Raw genomic sequence first — 16,896 nt, forward strand, 5'->3', positions numbered from 1 at the left:
ACATGTGCATTCTGTGTTAGGAAAGTACTAACTGGAAAACGTAGGAAAGCTCTGAAGTTGCCTTTTCCTGCACATGTCTGTGTTCCAGTCCCTACTCCTCTTCAGAAATGTGGAATCTTAAAAGCTTTAGTAGTATAGTTATTCTGAAATGCAAAATAAAATATATTGCCATAATCATTTAAAGAGTTTATAAAAACAGATGTTAAGAGGTCATCTTAACCAGCGGTCTCTGAAGAATGTGGTACTAGTAGATTAATTACTATTAAGAACATATTATTGCACTTGGTTTGTAATTCCCCTATGAAGTAAGAGTTCACTTTATACAGTTTAATAAAAAAAACCCCTCCATATCGTTCTGTTGCTTCAAATCTGAAGAGGTCTGAAGTATTACCAGTGTAAAAGGCACAGAAACTTCAAACACAGCACATAACCCTGAGCTATCCTTTGTCAACCTCTCTCATGTCGCTTAAGGATAACCATGCTCTTTGGTTCTTGGAGCACTATATGCAGTCCTTCAGCCTTGCTGGATTTTCATGCAAAAAAAATATTTTCTTTAGATTAACTTTTACACGGTTGTTCTCAGCCTTTCCAGCCTTTTCCTGGCCTCTTGTTACACTAACATGGTTTGCGATTTCCTTGCTCTAATTTCATCACTTTTCATGTCCTAAGGTGGTTATTAGCATTTGCTGGCCCATAGACAGCAATACCAAGTGGGTTGTGTTGGAGGATGAAGGTCAAGGGAGATCCTAGTCATTGCTTTCGTTGTTGGGCTTAATTTTAACTTTGAACTCTATTCTGGCCTTGCAAGAAAGTGCAGCAGGTGGCTAGCTGGTTTTACCTAACTCAGGAAGGAAGTTATGTTGATCGGGGAACATCCATGGTATCCTCAGGGATTTCACCCTTTGCTAAAAAGGTGTTCTGCCAGAAGGCATATCTATTGAGAAGCTAACTGTGCACCCCTTTGGGCTTTAGATGGGGCATGTGTTTTTAAAGAAACTATCAGAAGGAATCTTCCCTACTCCTCTGCCTTCCTCCATCCCTCTGAACTTGGCTTTAAAGGCACAGGCAACACTGCTCTCATTTCTAGGCTCTTTAAGCTTTTTGAGACTTCATTGTTTCTTGTACTTTGCCCATTTTCCTACCCTACAACATCAAAATAAAAGTATTATTTCAAAACTTCAGACTTTCTGTCAACACCTAGGAGTGTCCTGAAGCTTGCCCTTGGCAGAATCTCTGTTGCAATTTGCTGACGTTAGTTATGGAGGGACTTTAAAAAAAATGGACACTGCAGGAAACTTGATATGATAAATCTAAATTGTGAGCTCTTATGTTTACAATTAATGGTACATGGAAGAAAAGTCTATACATTTCAGACTCGAAGTGGGAATTTGTGGTAATATGGTAATGGAGTTTGCCAAAGAAAACTGTGTATGAAAATGGAACTGCTGGAACACAACCTGAGAATGAAAAATATAAAGCTTCTGGGGATCCCAGAAATCTCTCTGAAGAGCAGCTGGGTGGATATTTTTGCTGAGTTTGAAGGCTAAAATCAGGAGTCTGGAGCTTGCCAGCTCCTGTATTGCATGATGCAATTGCTTCTTTCCTATTAAGAAAACGGCCATTCAGCAGGCTTGCCTTTTATTAATGTCCTATACCTCGAGGTGTGTATGATTGAAACAAGACTTTTTATGCTATGAGGCAAAGCTAGAAACTTTATATGAAAACTGCTTTTGGTTTTAGTTTTTGGTTTGGTTTTGGTTTTTGTTTTGTTTTTTTTTGTGTGGTGGTTTTTTTTTTTTTTGAAAGCTGTTCCACAATATATACTAACGCAGAAGTGGGACATAGGGTTTTTGCCAGAGGGTTTTGTGTGTTTTGGGGGAGGGCAGATGCCATCTCATGTTTAAATAGAAGATAGGAGAACACAGGCTGTGTGCATCGCTTCACTTTGCAGTGGCTGGTGCTAAGAGGGAGACAGAGGAAAAATCTCCCACAGCTCCTAGGAAATCCATACCTGTCTATGTCAACTTGTTAAAATCTTAACCTGCCTGCACTCCAGAAAATGTTAGTAGCAACTCATTCATTGAATGTCTTAAAACTCAGAATACTTAATTTTCTCAGTTTGTAATGGTGCCAACACTGGCTTGAAAACAAAATATATTTCCTGTAACTGTTTTTCCTAAGCTGATTTTTGCATTCTTGTGGCTGCATGCATGTGTGTGGCAGGATCATGACATGAACTGCCAGCATTTAATGAAAAGTCACATTTATTACATTTACTCTTAGGAGGAGATGAAATGGGTGCAGTGTGAAGCTATGGCTTTTATTTGTTTAAAAAAAATAATAAAAAATTAAAGATCTAGTAAGTATTGATAGTAGTACCTGTAGATGTCTGATTTTCCTTTAATGCAGTCTCATTTGCCAAACATGTGGATGGTTCCTCCATAATAAAAAGACTGGCTGTTCCTAAGACATGTATCTTCTCAGATGACTGTCTCTTGATAATGCAGTCAGGGAAAGATAAAGATTCTGTAGCTTTCATGGGGAAACATTCATGGTTTAATCTTAGTTTTTAGGTTTAAGGTGAAATTCTACGTCCCATTCCTTCCTTTGCACTGACACGGTGCATGCACCTGTGACTGTGTGATGAAACAGTGGAAGGCAGCTTTGGTTTTCAGCTGGTTTTGTTCCCTGTATCAGCTCACCAGTCACACAGATACCTACCTACCTACATGTGTTGGTGCAAGGAAGAAGCAGAACTGGGCAGGCGCTCCTCATAGAAGCATAATCCTTGCTGCAACAGACAGTTCCTACTTTGCTGAAAGCCCTGTCTGGGTTGGCAGAGGAAGGCAGAAAACACCTCCAGTTTCAGGACCATTCTGGGGCTTTGCCAGTCTTTAAATCTGAAGGTGATAATTTTTCTATGCATTAGATTCAGGATGTGTCAAAAATTTGTTCTGTTTAAAAGGCTTACTTTCATCATTGTTTTTATGCTGATAAAATCTCAAACCATTCGCAGAAAAATAAACTGTATTCTTCTCTAATTACTGGTCATTGTGCTACATGTGAGAGGAGATCACACTGGACTTCCTCCTTAGTTACAGCAGGTATTTCCTTCATGGACAGAATATGCTGCTCTAGTGGTACTGACAGCCCTTTCTCCTCCAGGTCAGGTCTCAGGCACTCTAGCACTTCTGCCACTCAGCCTGTGGTGGAAAACAATCAAAAGCTAGCTATCATCTAATGTATTTATTTTTGCTGTTGCTATTGAAGCGGGAGTTGAGGCTTTGAGGGGTAACAGACACTATAAGCTAGGTGCTGCCTCTAAAATGCTCAACTCAGTGCAGAAAATCAGCCAGGTTATCAGTGGGTCTCTTTCTGAGTGAGATGGCTGAAGAGTTGCTTGCCTGTCTGATCTGGTAGCAGCAAAGCTTGAATGTCTTCCACTTCTATATTTTTTCAGTCAGCATTACAAAGACTCTAAGCAGCTCTGTATCTTTATTTTATCAATCTTGTTTGTTTGTGTGGAGGTGTTGGTTGGTCAGGAAACTACAAATCATCAAACTGTTGGCAGACAAGTCAGACTTTTTAAAAGTCAACAAAAAGTTGCTGTACATTAGAAAATGAAGAAGAATCATCTGCCTTGGGGAGGGATGTTTTTACTCAAAATAAACCTTGACAATGAGTGTATGTGAGTTCATAGTGTATTTCAAACATTCTTACACTTAAAATATTTTCAGAGCACTCAGATTAAAATGGCAGAGAACAATAGTATTACATACTTGCATATAAGTTTGACTTTGTTCCATGTTTGTCATAATAGAAAATAGCAAATACAATATTCACTTAGCATCCATAACTCACCCATGTTCTTTATTTCCCTTGAATTTTGGTAAGTAATGTGTCAGACTACTTTCAGGCCCTGGAGAAAGTCTGTGTTACGGAGAATGCTAATACTGCCCCGAAAAAAAACCGGAGCATGACCTTGACAAACAGAGATGGAGCCTCCTGATAGGGTGTAATTTTTCTGCTCTTTTTTTTCCTGTTTTTCTTGTCATAGATGAAAATTTCCTATTTAGAAAGTTACTGTCTTAAATTAAGACTTCGTATTTATTTTTTCTGATTTTATCATGTTCCACTCTACTTTTGTGGCATTTTCCCTAGATATATGGACCACCCAGTTGTTTTAAGACAGCTGTCAAAATAACATTCAGTAAGAGGATTGTGCTCAGTTTTGCAGGATGTAGCTGTGCAAATGGTTAAGCAGAGAACCTGGGTATGGCAGACTCATGTCTTATTGCTAACACCACCTTAGCAATCTCAGTTAGCTCTATTTGTACAAGTCTAACCTCTAAGTGTGGGTTAATTCTGTTCTTCTACCTGTGGTGAAGTGATTTGTAAAGAAATGTTTTATGTGAGCTAAGTAGTAAAAATTACAGCCCTTTTCTGTTAGACTGTCTGGCATTTAAATAATTTCTGGAAACACTCATTCTCGGCCTTTTAGCAAGGACCAAACTCTTAGCAAGCTTTATCCAAACTCTTGTGCTCTGTCTGTCAGACACTGATTGAAGAAGTCTCTATTCCCTTGCTAGCTTGACTTTATAACCAAAATGTGGAAAAGGTCGTTTGCCCTGAATAAGGGAAAGGGCTTGTTTAGGACAGTTGTAAGTGCTTCACCAGTTGACATCTCCTATGTGTAAGAAATCTGCTGTTTAAAACTGGTTCAAGGATGTCATACACAGCTGTCCACTCTGTTCAGTCACCAAGCATTCATAAAAAACATCTATCAGTGCATTTGAAAATGTTATTTGAGTAATATTTCTGGTCAGGAAATTTGAGGTCCTGACAGGACTTTGAGGTGATAGTCTTGTAGCTGTTCTCCAGTTAACCCTGAATCTGATGAAATTTTGCTGTGTGTTCGCTCTTACACTCAAGGCCTGTTTAGTCCAACTGGGCCTTGTATTCCTCCCAAAGAACATCATTTTTTACCTTATCTTGTCAAGGACTGTGTAGTTATGAGATCTGTACATTCCCAGTAGGAAAAAACAGTGTCAACCAACTGATCTCTATCAGCTGCTGCAGAGGTGGGTCTCAAATGCTGACTTGATTAATTTCTGGATCTAATGAGAAAACCACTGGGATGGGAAGGGTAGCTGCTCCTCTGCTGCACTGAAAGGTCTGGAGACAGTAATAAAAGACCATCCCACCCCTCAGGAAGAATATAAATGTTTTACAGCAATAAAAGAAATCTATCTCCAATCAGTTCAGGCTGGGGCATCAAGATGTGGCTCTAAGTGGTAGTAACAAGATTATGTATTGCGAAGGGAAAATGAACTATGCTGTAATGGGATTTTAGGCTGAATGAGAATCTAACCCTCAGCATGTCCCTTGCTCCAAATCAAGCCTTACATGTTTGTTTTTGTTTGCCTAAGTCATTGCACAACCAGGAAGTGGGAGGAAAAGTTGTTTGCTTTCATATCAAGGGACGTTTATTCATGAAGATGCAAGTAAAATGCACCACTGCTTAAGGCTTCCAGATGGTGAGAACTCCAGTGTTTGGAAACCTGCAGCTTTTTCCTCAAATATTTGAGGAAAGTTTAAGTAGCTTGTAAAGAATTATTCTGTACTGAAATGAATATCCACAGGCTTCTTTATTTCAAGACCCCCCCCTTGCTACACCGGAGCCCTCAGTATCTACTACTAAAGGGTTTGGCTTTTGGTTGTTTTGTTTTGTTTTTTTTTTTAAAAGTAAAAAAAAAAAGAAAGCGAGGGCTATTAACTTTAAAATCAGTTAGAATTAGTCCTCAAGGGGAAGTCTGTGCCCAGCACTCTGTAAATACTCTGACTTAAATATGACTAATAGTTTCATCCCCGTCTGGAGTCATTCTCCTCTCTATCTTGAGCAGGGCTGATTTCTTGGCAAGCCAGTTCAGTTTACTAAACCAGCAGCTAACTAACCATGTCACCCATTCTCCTCCCAATTGCTTTTAGATTATTATGAAAAAACATCTCGCTACAGGGTTATGTGAGAGATGGTAGCAGTACGAGGACGTAGGGAGGGGACACACACCAAGAAATTGGGAGGGAGCCATAGCAGCCCAATGCTGTTTGGCTTAGGTCACTGTATAAATGACTGAGAGTTAAACCTTACCATCCTCTCTTTTCACAGGACTCTCCACATAGCTTCTATATTTTTGCTCTCATTAGATCTTTACATCCTTCATACATGTTCTCTCATCTTTCACACCATCTGTACTGCTAACAGATTATGTGTCTTTCATTCCATCAGTTTGGGAGAAGCAATATTTTTAATGAGGCCTTTCTTACTTGAAAATATTTTTGGCCGCATGAAACAAAGCATCTGCGTGTGTGATGACTTGTTGAGAACTGCCATGGGAATTGTTTGCGTTGGTGGGACAGATATGTTCATAGGTGCATAGCCTGAAAGGGGTTAAGTTTTTCTTCTCTCTTTGCTACTTTCTTTGGAGTCTGATTTTACCTAAATAAAACTTCTTTTGCACTTGCGTATTCGTGTTGCATTTGGCACCATCCTACACAGTCTGTCCATAAAACCTCAGTGGCCCAGGCTTAGCCAAGTTTTTATTATTCAGGTATTTATTATTCTTATGAATATTGTCAAATGAAGTGAGCCAAGTGCATGCTTCACAGCCTTCCTAATATTTAAGTGATCTCGATTGTATTGTGTGTCTACACAAATGTATCTGAACATGTTTCGGTATTTGCTGGTATGTTGTGCCGGCTAAACTAGAGGTGTTGGAATTTGTCAGACTCCTTTTGTGTCCCTCCCCCAGCCATTTTCCCAGAGCCTGAGAAACCTCTTCTTCTAAAGAAGAATGTTTACACAACTTTGCACTGGTCACCAAGTACATGAAGTTTTGATTTTGAATGACTAGAGAACAGCCAGCAGCAGTGCTTTTTATGCTCTAGGAAGTGTTAACTCTTCAGTTTGTTTAAGGCAGTAGTAAGCATGAGGATGAGCACACAGGGTATTTTTATATTTGCAGAGAATGTTTCAAAGCTTAAGCGCTGCCTGTCTGCCATTTGCAATCAGCAGCAGCAGCAGCCAGTGTGGAAGGACTCCTTGTAGGAAGCGAGGTAGTTGCTGTACTTGATAGAGGACTGTTCCAGGAGCTCTCCTGATTTGATTAATTCTCTGCCCTTTGCCAGATTTTGTCTGTAGGTCTTTTTCTCTGCTGAGTTTTCAAGAAGGCTGCAAAGAAATCTACGGCTTAGAGAAACACAGTGTTGCAGTTCACATATTATGTGCCAGAAATATCTGTTTCATTCCTGCCTGTTATTCCCAGTTTCCCTGGTTAGCAGGCTGAACTTCCAGTGTTAGTTTTAACATTTAAAGGAAGCAGTTGTTCAAAATGTAAACTCTTAAATACAGTGGTTGGTGTGGCTACATGATTTGTGATGTTCCCTTTAAATTCCAGAGGAAACTTCCCTTAATACGGGTGCATGATGTTAAAAGTGAATGTCTCCTTTAAAAGATATTAGAAAACATCCTGGGAATACTGGCTTTTTCAGTTTGGGGCATGTTGATGAAGGTCCCAACTTTTCACACGCAATTTAATAGTAATTGGAAGTGTTTTGTCTTGAATTTGTTTTTTACATTAGTCCCACTGGAAAACAGCTCTGTATATCAAGCTAGTACTAGTAGGACCCACGGGGAAGCAGTATGTCTGCCTGTGCCTATATCTTGAGACTCTCTGATGTTGGCATGATATGCATCAGGAGGATAGAAACTTCTCTGTTTTCAGAAGCTTTTCCTTTGTTTTTGCTTCCCAGCAAAATTAAGTCGGCAGTGTGTGTATAGGACTGCTTCTGTGAATCTTGAGGTGCCAAGGATGTCAAACATGAACCTTCAGCTGTAAAAAGGCTTGAATTCAGTATAACTTCTTTGGTTTGTTCTGTAATTATATCCTTGGTAATCGATGCTGTTAAATGTGTCCTGCCGTGGTGTGGTTGGTAATCTCTGCAATTTCCCACTGTTCAAACAAGCAGGTGCTTGAGATGAAAAGCAAAACCAAAAGTTGAAAAATACATCTCTAGCACAGTCTCACAAATATCCAGTAGCTTTGATTTCTCCAGGTGATATTCACAAACACTAAGGGGTTTTTTTCCCACTCTACGTGGAAGAAAGATGGGCTCTGTAAAGGACAGTGCAGAAACACAACTTGATTTAGTTTAATTTAGGAGCTGAATCACCTTTTCTGGGAACTAAATTTTGTCCACTGAAAGGGGGAAATCAGGGTTAACTAGAATGACTAGAGCGAAGTCAGTCATTGTGAGTGTTTTCTTCATTAATTCCGCAAGCCCATCACTAGGGACGTTAGTTTAGAAATTGGGTGGGACTAGATGCATGTAAGGTTTATGGCATGGGTTAATGAGACAGCAGCCTGTGTAAAAGTATGACTACAAAAACTTTTTGATGTGCCTTCTCACTTTCAGATTATCTTCTTGGGAGGCAGTGGAGGGATGCCAAAAGGTCTAAGGACAGGGAGGGGACAACTTGCCAGTACTTGGTTTGTGAATGAAAGAGAAAGGAGGTCTTAATAAAAGGAAAGTGACATGTAAATGCTCTCTTCCAGTTTTCACCTGGCAGCCACGAAAGGGCATGCAGAGTGCCTCAGGATCATGGTGACACATGGTGCAGATGTGACAGCCCAAGATGGTGCAGGTATGCCTCTGTGAACCTACACATGTAACATAATACACTCAGTGTGCCTATATAGTTCTTGATGTGCAGAGTGCAATTACAGATTTGACAACACTGCTTTTCCCCATTCACCGTGTAGGAAAAGCAGTTGTGGCACCTGCAGGTTTAGGCATACTTGCTTTTCTGCACATAGACTTCAGATTCTAAAGCCCTTAAAAACTTTTGCCCTAATACTATAAATGTCAGCATTTATAGTGGACTCCAGATGCAAAATAGTTGCTCGTTTGTTTTTTTTTTTAATTATATTTATTTTTAAATTAAAAAAAAAAATCCCCCTCCCCCAGCTCTTTTTGTTAACTCCATTTGAGGCTTCTTATAGGTTAAATAAAGATCTTCGGTGTTGCTTTTATGTGTATCCAAGCTATTAACTCCATTAACTGTACAGGAGTTGCAGTAAGACATTTCCTCAGGATTATGACATAGTGAAAAGAGCTGATACAGGCCAAAACAGAGCTGAGAGCTATTAAGTATGCTGTTTCAGCCCTCAAAAGTCCTGTGCCTTAATTGCTACTCCACTAGGAGAATGATGGGAGCTGAATTTGAAACTGGCAAACTCTTCTTAATAGATTTCAGTTGACATATCTGTGGAGTCTGTGCCCAGCATTTTCTCTGGCTAGCCGAGTCACCTGAATGAGCTGTCAGCATTCTGTCTCTCCAGAAATTATCTGTAAATGTTGGGCTCACGGGTTCTGTTTTGGCCACCAATTGCAGCCTGAGGGGATTTCTGTCATACATTGAAATGATTTGCCTCTATAAGGAAGTGTCTGTGATACTGGAAGAAGCATTCAGATTATACATAATGGTAAGAGAATGTATGTACCTGATACAGACTATTATTCAGAATTCAAAATTCATCTTGCCTCTGGATTTATTAGTTGTTTGGATAATAAGAGGTTGCCTGTTCTCACCTGAGAGTGTTGACCCAATATTCATTAGGGAAAGCCTTGACTGTAATAGTCACATTATTTACAGTGAGATTCGACTGTCACAAGTGGCTCTGTCTGTACTGAGTACTAAATCTTGGCTCCTTCTTTTCTTAGTTACATGGGTAAATTATTCTTTTGCTGTCTTGGCCTCTTTAATTTTTCAGATGCTCAGTAAGATCAAACTAGAGGAGAGACTGTAGTCTTTCATCATAAAGCCATAGTCAGTAAATCACTGTATTGCATAGCTAAGTATGAGCTCACAGATGATAAATAAATTAACAGAAAAGGGAATCTATTATAGGCAAACCGAAGTAGGCCTGTGTTCCGAGTCCTCTTCTACATGCACTCCATGGATGATACAAATTCATTGTAGTGGTAGCTGGTGAATTTGGCTGGTTTTGCTCTTGGGTGCTGGGTTCCTTTTTCATTGCCAAATGGAAGAAATCATGAAGACACTTGACAGTCATCTCTCTGCAAGGGAGGCTGACTAATATAGGAAAATTGTTTTTTAAGAAACAAAACATAGACTTACTTCTGCCAAGGTATAGTCTGACACAATGTTTGTGTCATTCCTTTATATGAAGCTAGACATTAAGATTATTTTGTTACCTGCCTGAACAACAGTCTGTCATAAATACATTCTGCTTGATGTAGGTTTTTATTTTATTTTCTCTATCCTTACTTTTCATGTGTTGTGATAGGAACAAGATGGATAATTCAAAATTTTGCCTTTGTCATGGAAGAGTTTATTCCTGTGCTTTGGTGTGATTGAATACTTTATTTGCTTTGCTTTTATTCATTTAGGGCACAGCGCTTTACATCTTGCAGCAAAGAACAGCCACCCTGATTGCATTAAGAGGTTACTTCAGGTAAAGTAAAAATTAAATTAATTTTGACTTCTGAAGTTTTCCTTTTGTTCCACTAGGTATTGACACATTTCCTGCTAATAATCTGCATCACACTCCTAGACTGTTGTCCTGTCTCCTTGCAATCAAGAGAAGTGCTTAAGTTTATCATTAAGGGGTTATCATTAACCACTGAGGCTCCCCACTTCGGGATTTCATGGCAAATATCCACGGTTTGACTAACACAAACCCATTTACAGCATAAACAGTGACATCAAGCTGTCACTGATGGTATCGCATGCAGCAGCATGATCAACTCAGCAACTAGATGTGTGTTTAATAGCAAGTATCTTCTACCCATTCACTTACCAGCTATAACCACAGAGTGTTTTTGTTGCTATTTTGCTAATTTTATTACAATATACAGATTTCTAAATAAGTTTGTAAGTGAAAACCCATTGGTAATATTCTCTAATAATTCATGCTCTTAGAATAGCTTTCTTGCTTTTGTGGACTGGCTTTGTGATATAAACTGTTTGTATGTGTGAGGAACTTTAATCTTAACATGCTGGAGTTGAATTAAAACAGGCTAAATAATTATTTTACAGAGGCAGAATCTTGACATTTTTGTTACAGAATCTCTGTGAACCTGTTTTCCTAGGAAATTGTAGATATTGGAGGCAGGGCTGTATTTGAAAGTCAAAAGCTCTAATGTTTGTTTTTTAGAGGTCCGTTATTTCAGGGTGAGATTGTTTCTTTCTTTGCTGCAAACTGAAATTAAAATTTACTGTACCAAAACAAGTCTTGATAAAGATTTGTAATTTGATATTTTTGTATTTATTACTTCAAAGTCTAGATTGATCAGTAGTAGCTGGTGGCTTATAGTACTACAAAATATAACTGGATTGTTGATGCTTTAGTTTTTACAAATGAAAAGGAACTATTGCCTTCAACAGATATAACTGAAGACTAATTGCCTTAGAATGTGGTTGCTTTAGCTGTTTTCTGAGGTAGGGGAGAGAGTTTCTTTCCTTTTTTATTTCCTGTTTTAAATTGTTCCAAAACTATAACATTTTTAGGGATATCTCCCTCACCATGAGTGTTTCCTATGGCTTCAGTGTAAGCTGGTACCAAGAAAGGAGAGACAAGATTGGTAGAGAAAAAAGCTGTGCCTTTTTTTTAGTATTCTTTTTTTATTATAATATGGACTGAGCTTTCTGGAATAGCTCATAAAACTTTTCTTAAAGATGTTCAGCACTCTGTTCTTAGCATCAAACATAAGTTTTATTTTCTTGGTGTTTCTCTAAGTGCCTTTTTTTTTTTTCCCTTCTCCTTTTTGAACTGTGCAGAGTAAATGTCCAGCAGACAGCACTGACAATTCTGGCAAAACAGCTTTACATTATGCAGGTAACTTCTTTGTTGAAAGCGTGTACTATCTGTTTTGTTGTGCTTGATATTCCTAGCACTTCAGCCTGGTGGAGCTTTTTACGTTCTAATTGCATAAATCTAGTGACTCCACCTGATGGTTTACAAATTTCAGGTACTTTTTTAGATAAATGCTGTGAATACTGAATTTCAGTTAATTACAGTTAACAAGTTCACACTTGCAGGTGCAGAGTCATTGGGATACTTAAGATTAGGTTGGTTCTCATTTCAGTCCTTTAAAGATTATATTTTCTTATGCTAATTTGGACCATGAATATTGGTTGTATTTCTGCATACAGCTTGCTGTTCATCCTTTTAGTCTTTCTCTCCTTCCTTCTTAAAAAAGAGAAATACAGATTAATTTGTTTTTCTTGGACCCCACTGTAATGCTGCAGTATTGCAAGTGGAAGTGCAGAACACAAATTTTGAAAATGAGGTTTAATGGACTTTCATGCTTGTCTCTCTCTTTTTTTTAGCGGCATGTGGTTGTCTTCAGGCAGTTCAGCTTCTGTGTGAACACAAGTGTCCAATTAACGTCAAAGATTTGGTACGTACCTCTTCTCCCATTGTGTACTTCACAGCTTTTACCAGTCTCCACTCCAGTCAATCTCAACTGCAGTAGTTCAAAGCAATACTATGCTTATATTTCTTCTTGGATTTCTCTGGCAGAGGAAGTTCATTTTGCAGCTTACCATAGCAGAGGTGTGGAAGTATTTCACAATCTAATACAGTAGTGGCAGGAGTTGTTGCTCATTAAATTGAGAAATTGGTACAAGTAGCTAGCATCAATTCTGATACATTCAAAACATGATTAAAAGTCTTCATTGGCTCCAGTAGGCTTTGGAAAAGGTCCATTATGTGGCCAAGTGCTGTGAAATGCTCACAAAGCCCAACTAGAGTATGATAAGCCTGAGGGGAAAAAAATATACTTGGTGTGGCCTAAAGGCTCAGGGACACTACATTCACTGTTATGAAATGTCTACAAACAACCAGGTCTATCTTTGGGAATGATGCAATTGCCTGACAGAAAACTCCCTGATGATAGAGGCAACCTGACAGAAATCGGGCACAAAAGAAAAAAAAGGCAAAAAACCATTTAAACTTGTTTATTTGTTTTTGACTTGGATCTATCTCCTTCTTACCTGATCTTTCGACTAAAAAAACTTGTCACAGAGGTTAGACCTAAAATTTCAGCAAATGCATTTTAAAGGCAGCAAAGGTTTGTTCAATCTTACAAAGAGAAGGCTGTAGGATTATCTTAAAAACGTCCTCAGCTACATCATGGTTGATCATAGAGAAGAGGGAGACAGACCCACCTCAGAGGTGCATGACAAAATGATTACAAGCAATGGTCAGAATTTGGGCAGTGGATCTAATAGGGAAATTCCAGTTAGGTACTAAGGAAAAAAAAAAATCTCACCGTGAAGGTGGTCAAACACTGGAACTGGTACCTAGAGACGTCACGGTATCTCTGCCTTTGGAGATGCTTAAAACTTGACTGGACAAGTCTCTGAGCAATGTACTGTAACTTGAAGTTTGCCTAGCTGTGGATTGAGAGCAGAGGGGGAGAAACCCCAGATGACTTCTAGAGGTGTCTTCCAACTGTTATTCTGTGGTTATATGAAATGTTTTATTTTTGCCTTGTACTTAGTTGAAGTTAATAATTTTTGTTGTGGAGCTACTTAAAGGTATTGTGTAGTTCCAAAATCATCATGTTATAGCATTAAGCAAACAGCAAAAGCAGTACAGACAGCAAAAAGCATTCCTGCTCTTAATGCTTTGCATCCCCCATGGCCAAGGGATGAATTAAACCCAGCTACATTTATGGTACGTGAGAAAAATCTACTGGTAGCACCTTGTTTGTGCTATATAGAAGGAGAGTTCATAGCTGACCTTTAATTCTCAGAGTGATATTTGTAAGTGGATGGATTATTGTTCATAGTTTCTTTAAATGCATTCCTAGGATGGGAACATACCTCTGCTGCTTGCAGTACAAAATGGTCACACAGAAGTCTGCAAATACCTTCTAGATCATGGAGCAGACATCAACACCAGGGATAAAAATGGAAGGTACAGCAGGTTAACATGTTAATTCTTTCCAAGGCTAACTGTCAAATGAAGCTCTTGTCTCAAATTGTTCGCAAAATAGTTGTTGTTATGTGAAATAATGCCTTCTGTACTAGTATATCCTGATTGTTGAGAAGGCTTACAGAATTCTGCCTAAAAGGAAAGGTGAAACAGAAACTATGCAACTATAAAACTAGATATGCCTGTAAGATCTTCCTTGGGCTACCAGAGCAGTAAATCCCGTTTTTCAGTAATTATTAATCTTTTCAGTGAATTATTTTGGTAGTCTAAAGCCATCCGTGTGACTGTGGAAGTGTTATCCAAGTTGCCACTCAGCACTACTTTTTAGCACAGCACTGCAACAGCCATCACTTCTCCAGGGCTTACCTATTACAGGGAGTACGTTTAATTCATCAGTGAAATGATTGTCTTGATACCTAGCAAATATTATCACTGTAGTAACTTTTCAGTTTCATATCTGCACTGAGGAATGTGTTTGCCAGGGAATTTGGCCAACGTACTGGGTATGTTTTCATGTTAAGAAGGGAGAAATATGCTCAAGCAGGAAAGCAATATTAGAGCAGGCTTGAAAGGTGGGGTTTTCTGTGTGTTTGTAATTATTCTGTATGTCTCTTATGACCCCTTCAAGTCATTGAGGAAAACAGGTACAACCTCTTAGGAAAACACTCCTTCTGAATGCTACCCTTACTCTAGGATCCGTCACTGTCTAGCTGCCCTGTGTTGGAGAGGGAATTGATTTGCTCTAATGGCTTTTTTTTTTTTTTTTAACTGGGAGTGTCTTAGGATTTGACATCAAACCCATCTCAGTCTCACTGAAGAGCTTTGAGATTTATTTGGCTTTTTGGTTGAAATCTGTTTGTCTGTTTTGTCTTAAAAGCAACACGTGAAGGAGAGCAGTAATGAAATAAATGTTTTCATGCTGTTCCACCACTTGCAGATCTGTAATTGGAGTGTTGCAGTGACATTTGATAGTCTGACTTTATCCTGCAGCCGTTTCTAGCTATGACGCCTCTGAGCCTCAGCAACCCATTTTTCGAAATGTTTGGAGACATGCGCAAAGCATGCCAGGTCTTTTCAGAAGGTCCAACTGGGGAGTATGGGGAAGAGGAGGAGGGGCAGGCAGGTGTTTGTAAGGAGAAACAACAGTTACATGTATGTGTCAATACACGTGTTGATAAAATCTTGGACTTTATTGCACAATATCTGTCACATGTTTTTTCCTGAAAAAATGTGCTGCTGCTTAAAGAGTACAGTCTTGACACTTACTCTGTGTTTGTCCAGAACTGCTTTGATGATGGCTTGTGAAGCTGGTAGCCTTAACATGGTGGAAGCCTTCCTTAGGAAAGGTGCCGATGTCAGTTTAGTAGATGTCTTTGGACAGAATGCCCTGCATTATTCCAAGCTCTCCGAGAATACAGGGATCCAGAATCTCCTATCATCAAAGTTATCTCAGGATGTGGGTATGTAAGAGATGCTGATCTGCAGTTTGTCACTTCTTGAATTGTACATATGTATGTTAGCAATGAACAAATTTACTTCATAAGGTAGCCTGAAAAATTCCAAAAGCCATCTTTAAAGATGGTCTGGCTTTCCTGGCTTTGACCAAAAGCAGGAAAATGTGGTCTTTGCCATAGATGATAATATTTAGCATGGGATAAAGCGCTGAGCAGGGCAAAAAGAGGTGTTTTGGAGAAAGAAAAGGTAAGCTGATGTAGCAGCATTGTGAAGTCTTGCATACAATTTGGAATAGATCCTTTTTTATTATGTGAAAGAGTAAGTGGAACATATAGCTCCTCAGTAGCTTGGAGAAGGAACTAGTGCAGACAGAGGGTGTTATGGTCAAACTAAGATGGATTTCTGAAGTAGGAAGCTAATGTGCAAGAATGGTGCAAGACTATAGTAGAATAAGAATTGTAACAGTCCTTTGAATTTTGTCTCAGAATATAGTAGAATAAGAATTGTCACAATCCTTCCAATTTTATCTCAATATGAAACCGAAAAAGCAGCAGAGAAAGGATATGGTTCAAATGCAATTTGCAAATTAAAGTATATTTCTCAGATTTCACACAGGAATTCAAAAACCAAACAAAGTATTTATGGTGTGAGAAGTAGAGCTGAGAGATGGGTTAGGAATGGCAAATAACTTTTTCTTTGATAGCTGTTCTTAATTCCACTTCTTTCCTCTTCACAGATACAAAGTCACCAACAAAAGCAAAGCAGGTATTTGTCCTTTTGGTTTTAAAAATACGTGGGCTATATAGGCTTGTAACTTAAGAAAAAATGGTAATTGACATGACTAGAAGCACTAGTAAATGTCACTCTGAGATGTGCTGCTATTGACTACTCTGTAATGTGAAAGGTTTTTGTTGCTTATTTAAGAAATGTATTTCAGGAACATCGCTTTTAGACTTAGCTTCTCACTGTAACAGCAGCCAGCACCCTCGGTGAGAAAAGGCAGGCAGGAAGTGTATGCGCGCATCTGTGCCAGGAAGATACCCCACTTTTCTCATGTGTAATGCAAGAGCTTGGCTTTTGGACTTCCTATCTCTAAACTGTAGAGAAGATGATCTAGAAAAGTTCTCTGTTTCCGAAACACATAAGTTACATCTCACTGGAGACCCCCACCTCTGAGAATCCCAGCAGATTTAGGCAATTAAATTAGTTTCTTACATTTTTTATTTAGTATCATATCTTGGAGTTCAAGTAGACCTCGTAAACCAGCTGGTGGCTGGAAAGTGGACGAGGGTGCAATGCATTGATTCATTCCTTCTCTGAGTGGAGAGGTGGGTTTTTCAGGGAGCTCAGGCCAAAGTTGGTAGAGAGGAAAGGTGGAAGCCGTGAAGAATGGCATGACTGGGACTATGTATGAATG

General features: G+C 39.0%; 1 protein-coding gene across 8 annotated transcripts in view; it reads left to right on the forward strand.

Annotated features, from left to right (window-relative positions):
* The window catches only part of RAI14 (retinoic acid induced 14), an 85,814-nt gene that overhangs the window by 59,032 nt on the left and 9,886 nt on the right, over window positions 1-16,896 (forward strand). For all 8 annotated transcript variants that reach the window (XM_075488563.1, XM_075488564.1, XM_075488565.1 and 5 more), the window contains exons 4-10: window positions 8,613-8,701; window positions 10,471-10,535; window positions 11,861-11,918; window positions 12,413-12,483; window positions 13,900-14,006; window positions 15,306-15,484; window positions 16,216-16,244. In XM_075488563.1, coding sequence (XP_075344678.1) covers window positions 8,613-8,701; window positions 10,471-10,535; window positions 11,861-11,918; window positions 12,413-12,483; window positions 13,900-14,006; window positions 15,306-15,484; window positions 16,216-16,244 — 598 coding nt within the window. The remainder of the gene's footprint in view (window positions 1-8,612; window positions 8,702-10,470; window positions 10,536-11,860; window positions 11,919-12,412; window positions 12,484-13,899; window positions 14,007-15,305; window positions 15,485-16,215; window positions 16,245-16,896) is intronic.

The sequence above is a fragment of the Mycteria americana genome, chromosome Z (assembly GCF_035582795.1).
Source record: "Mycteria americana isolate JAX WOST 10 ecotype Jacksonville Zoo and Gardens chromosome Z, USCA_MyAme_1.0, whole genome shotgun sequence".
Lineage (NCBI taxonomy): Eukaryota > Metazoa > Chordata > Aves > Ciconiiformes > Ciconiidae > Mycteria > Mycteria americana.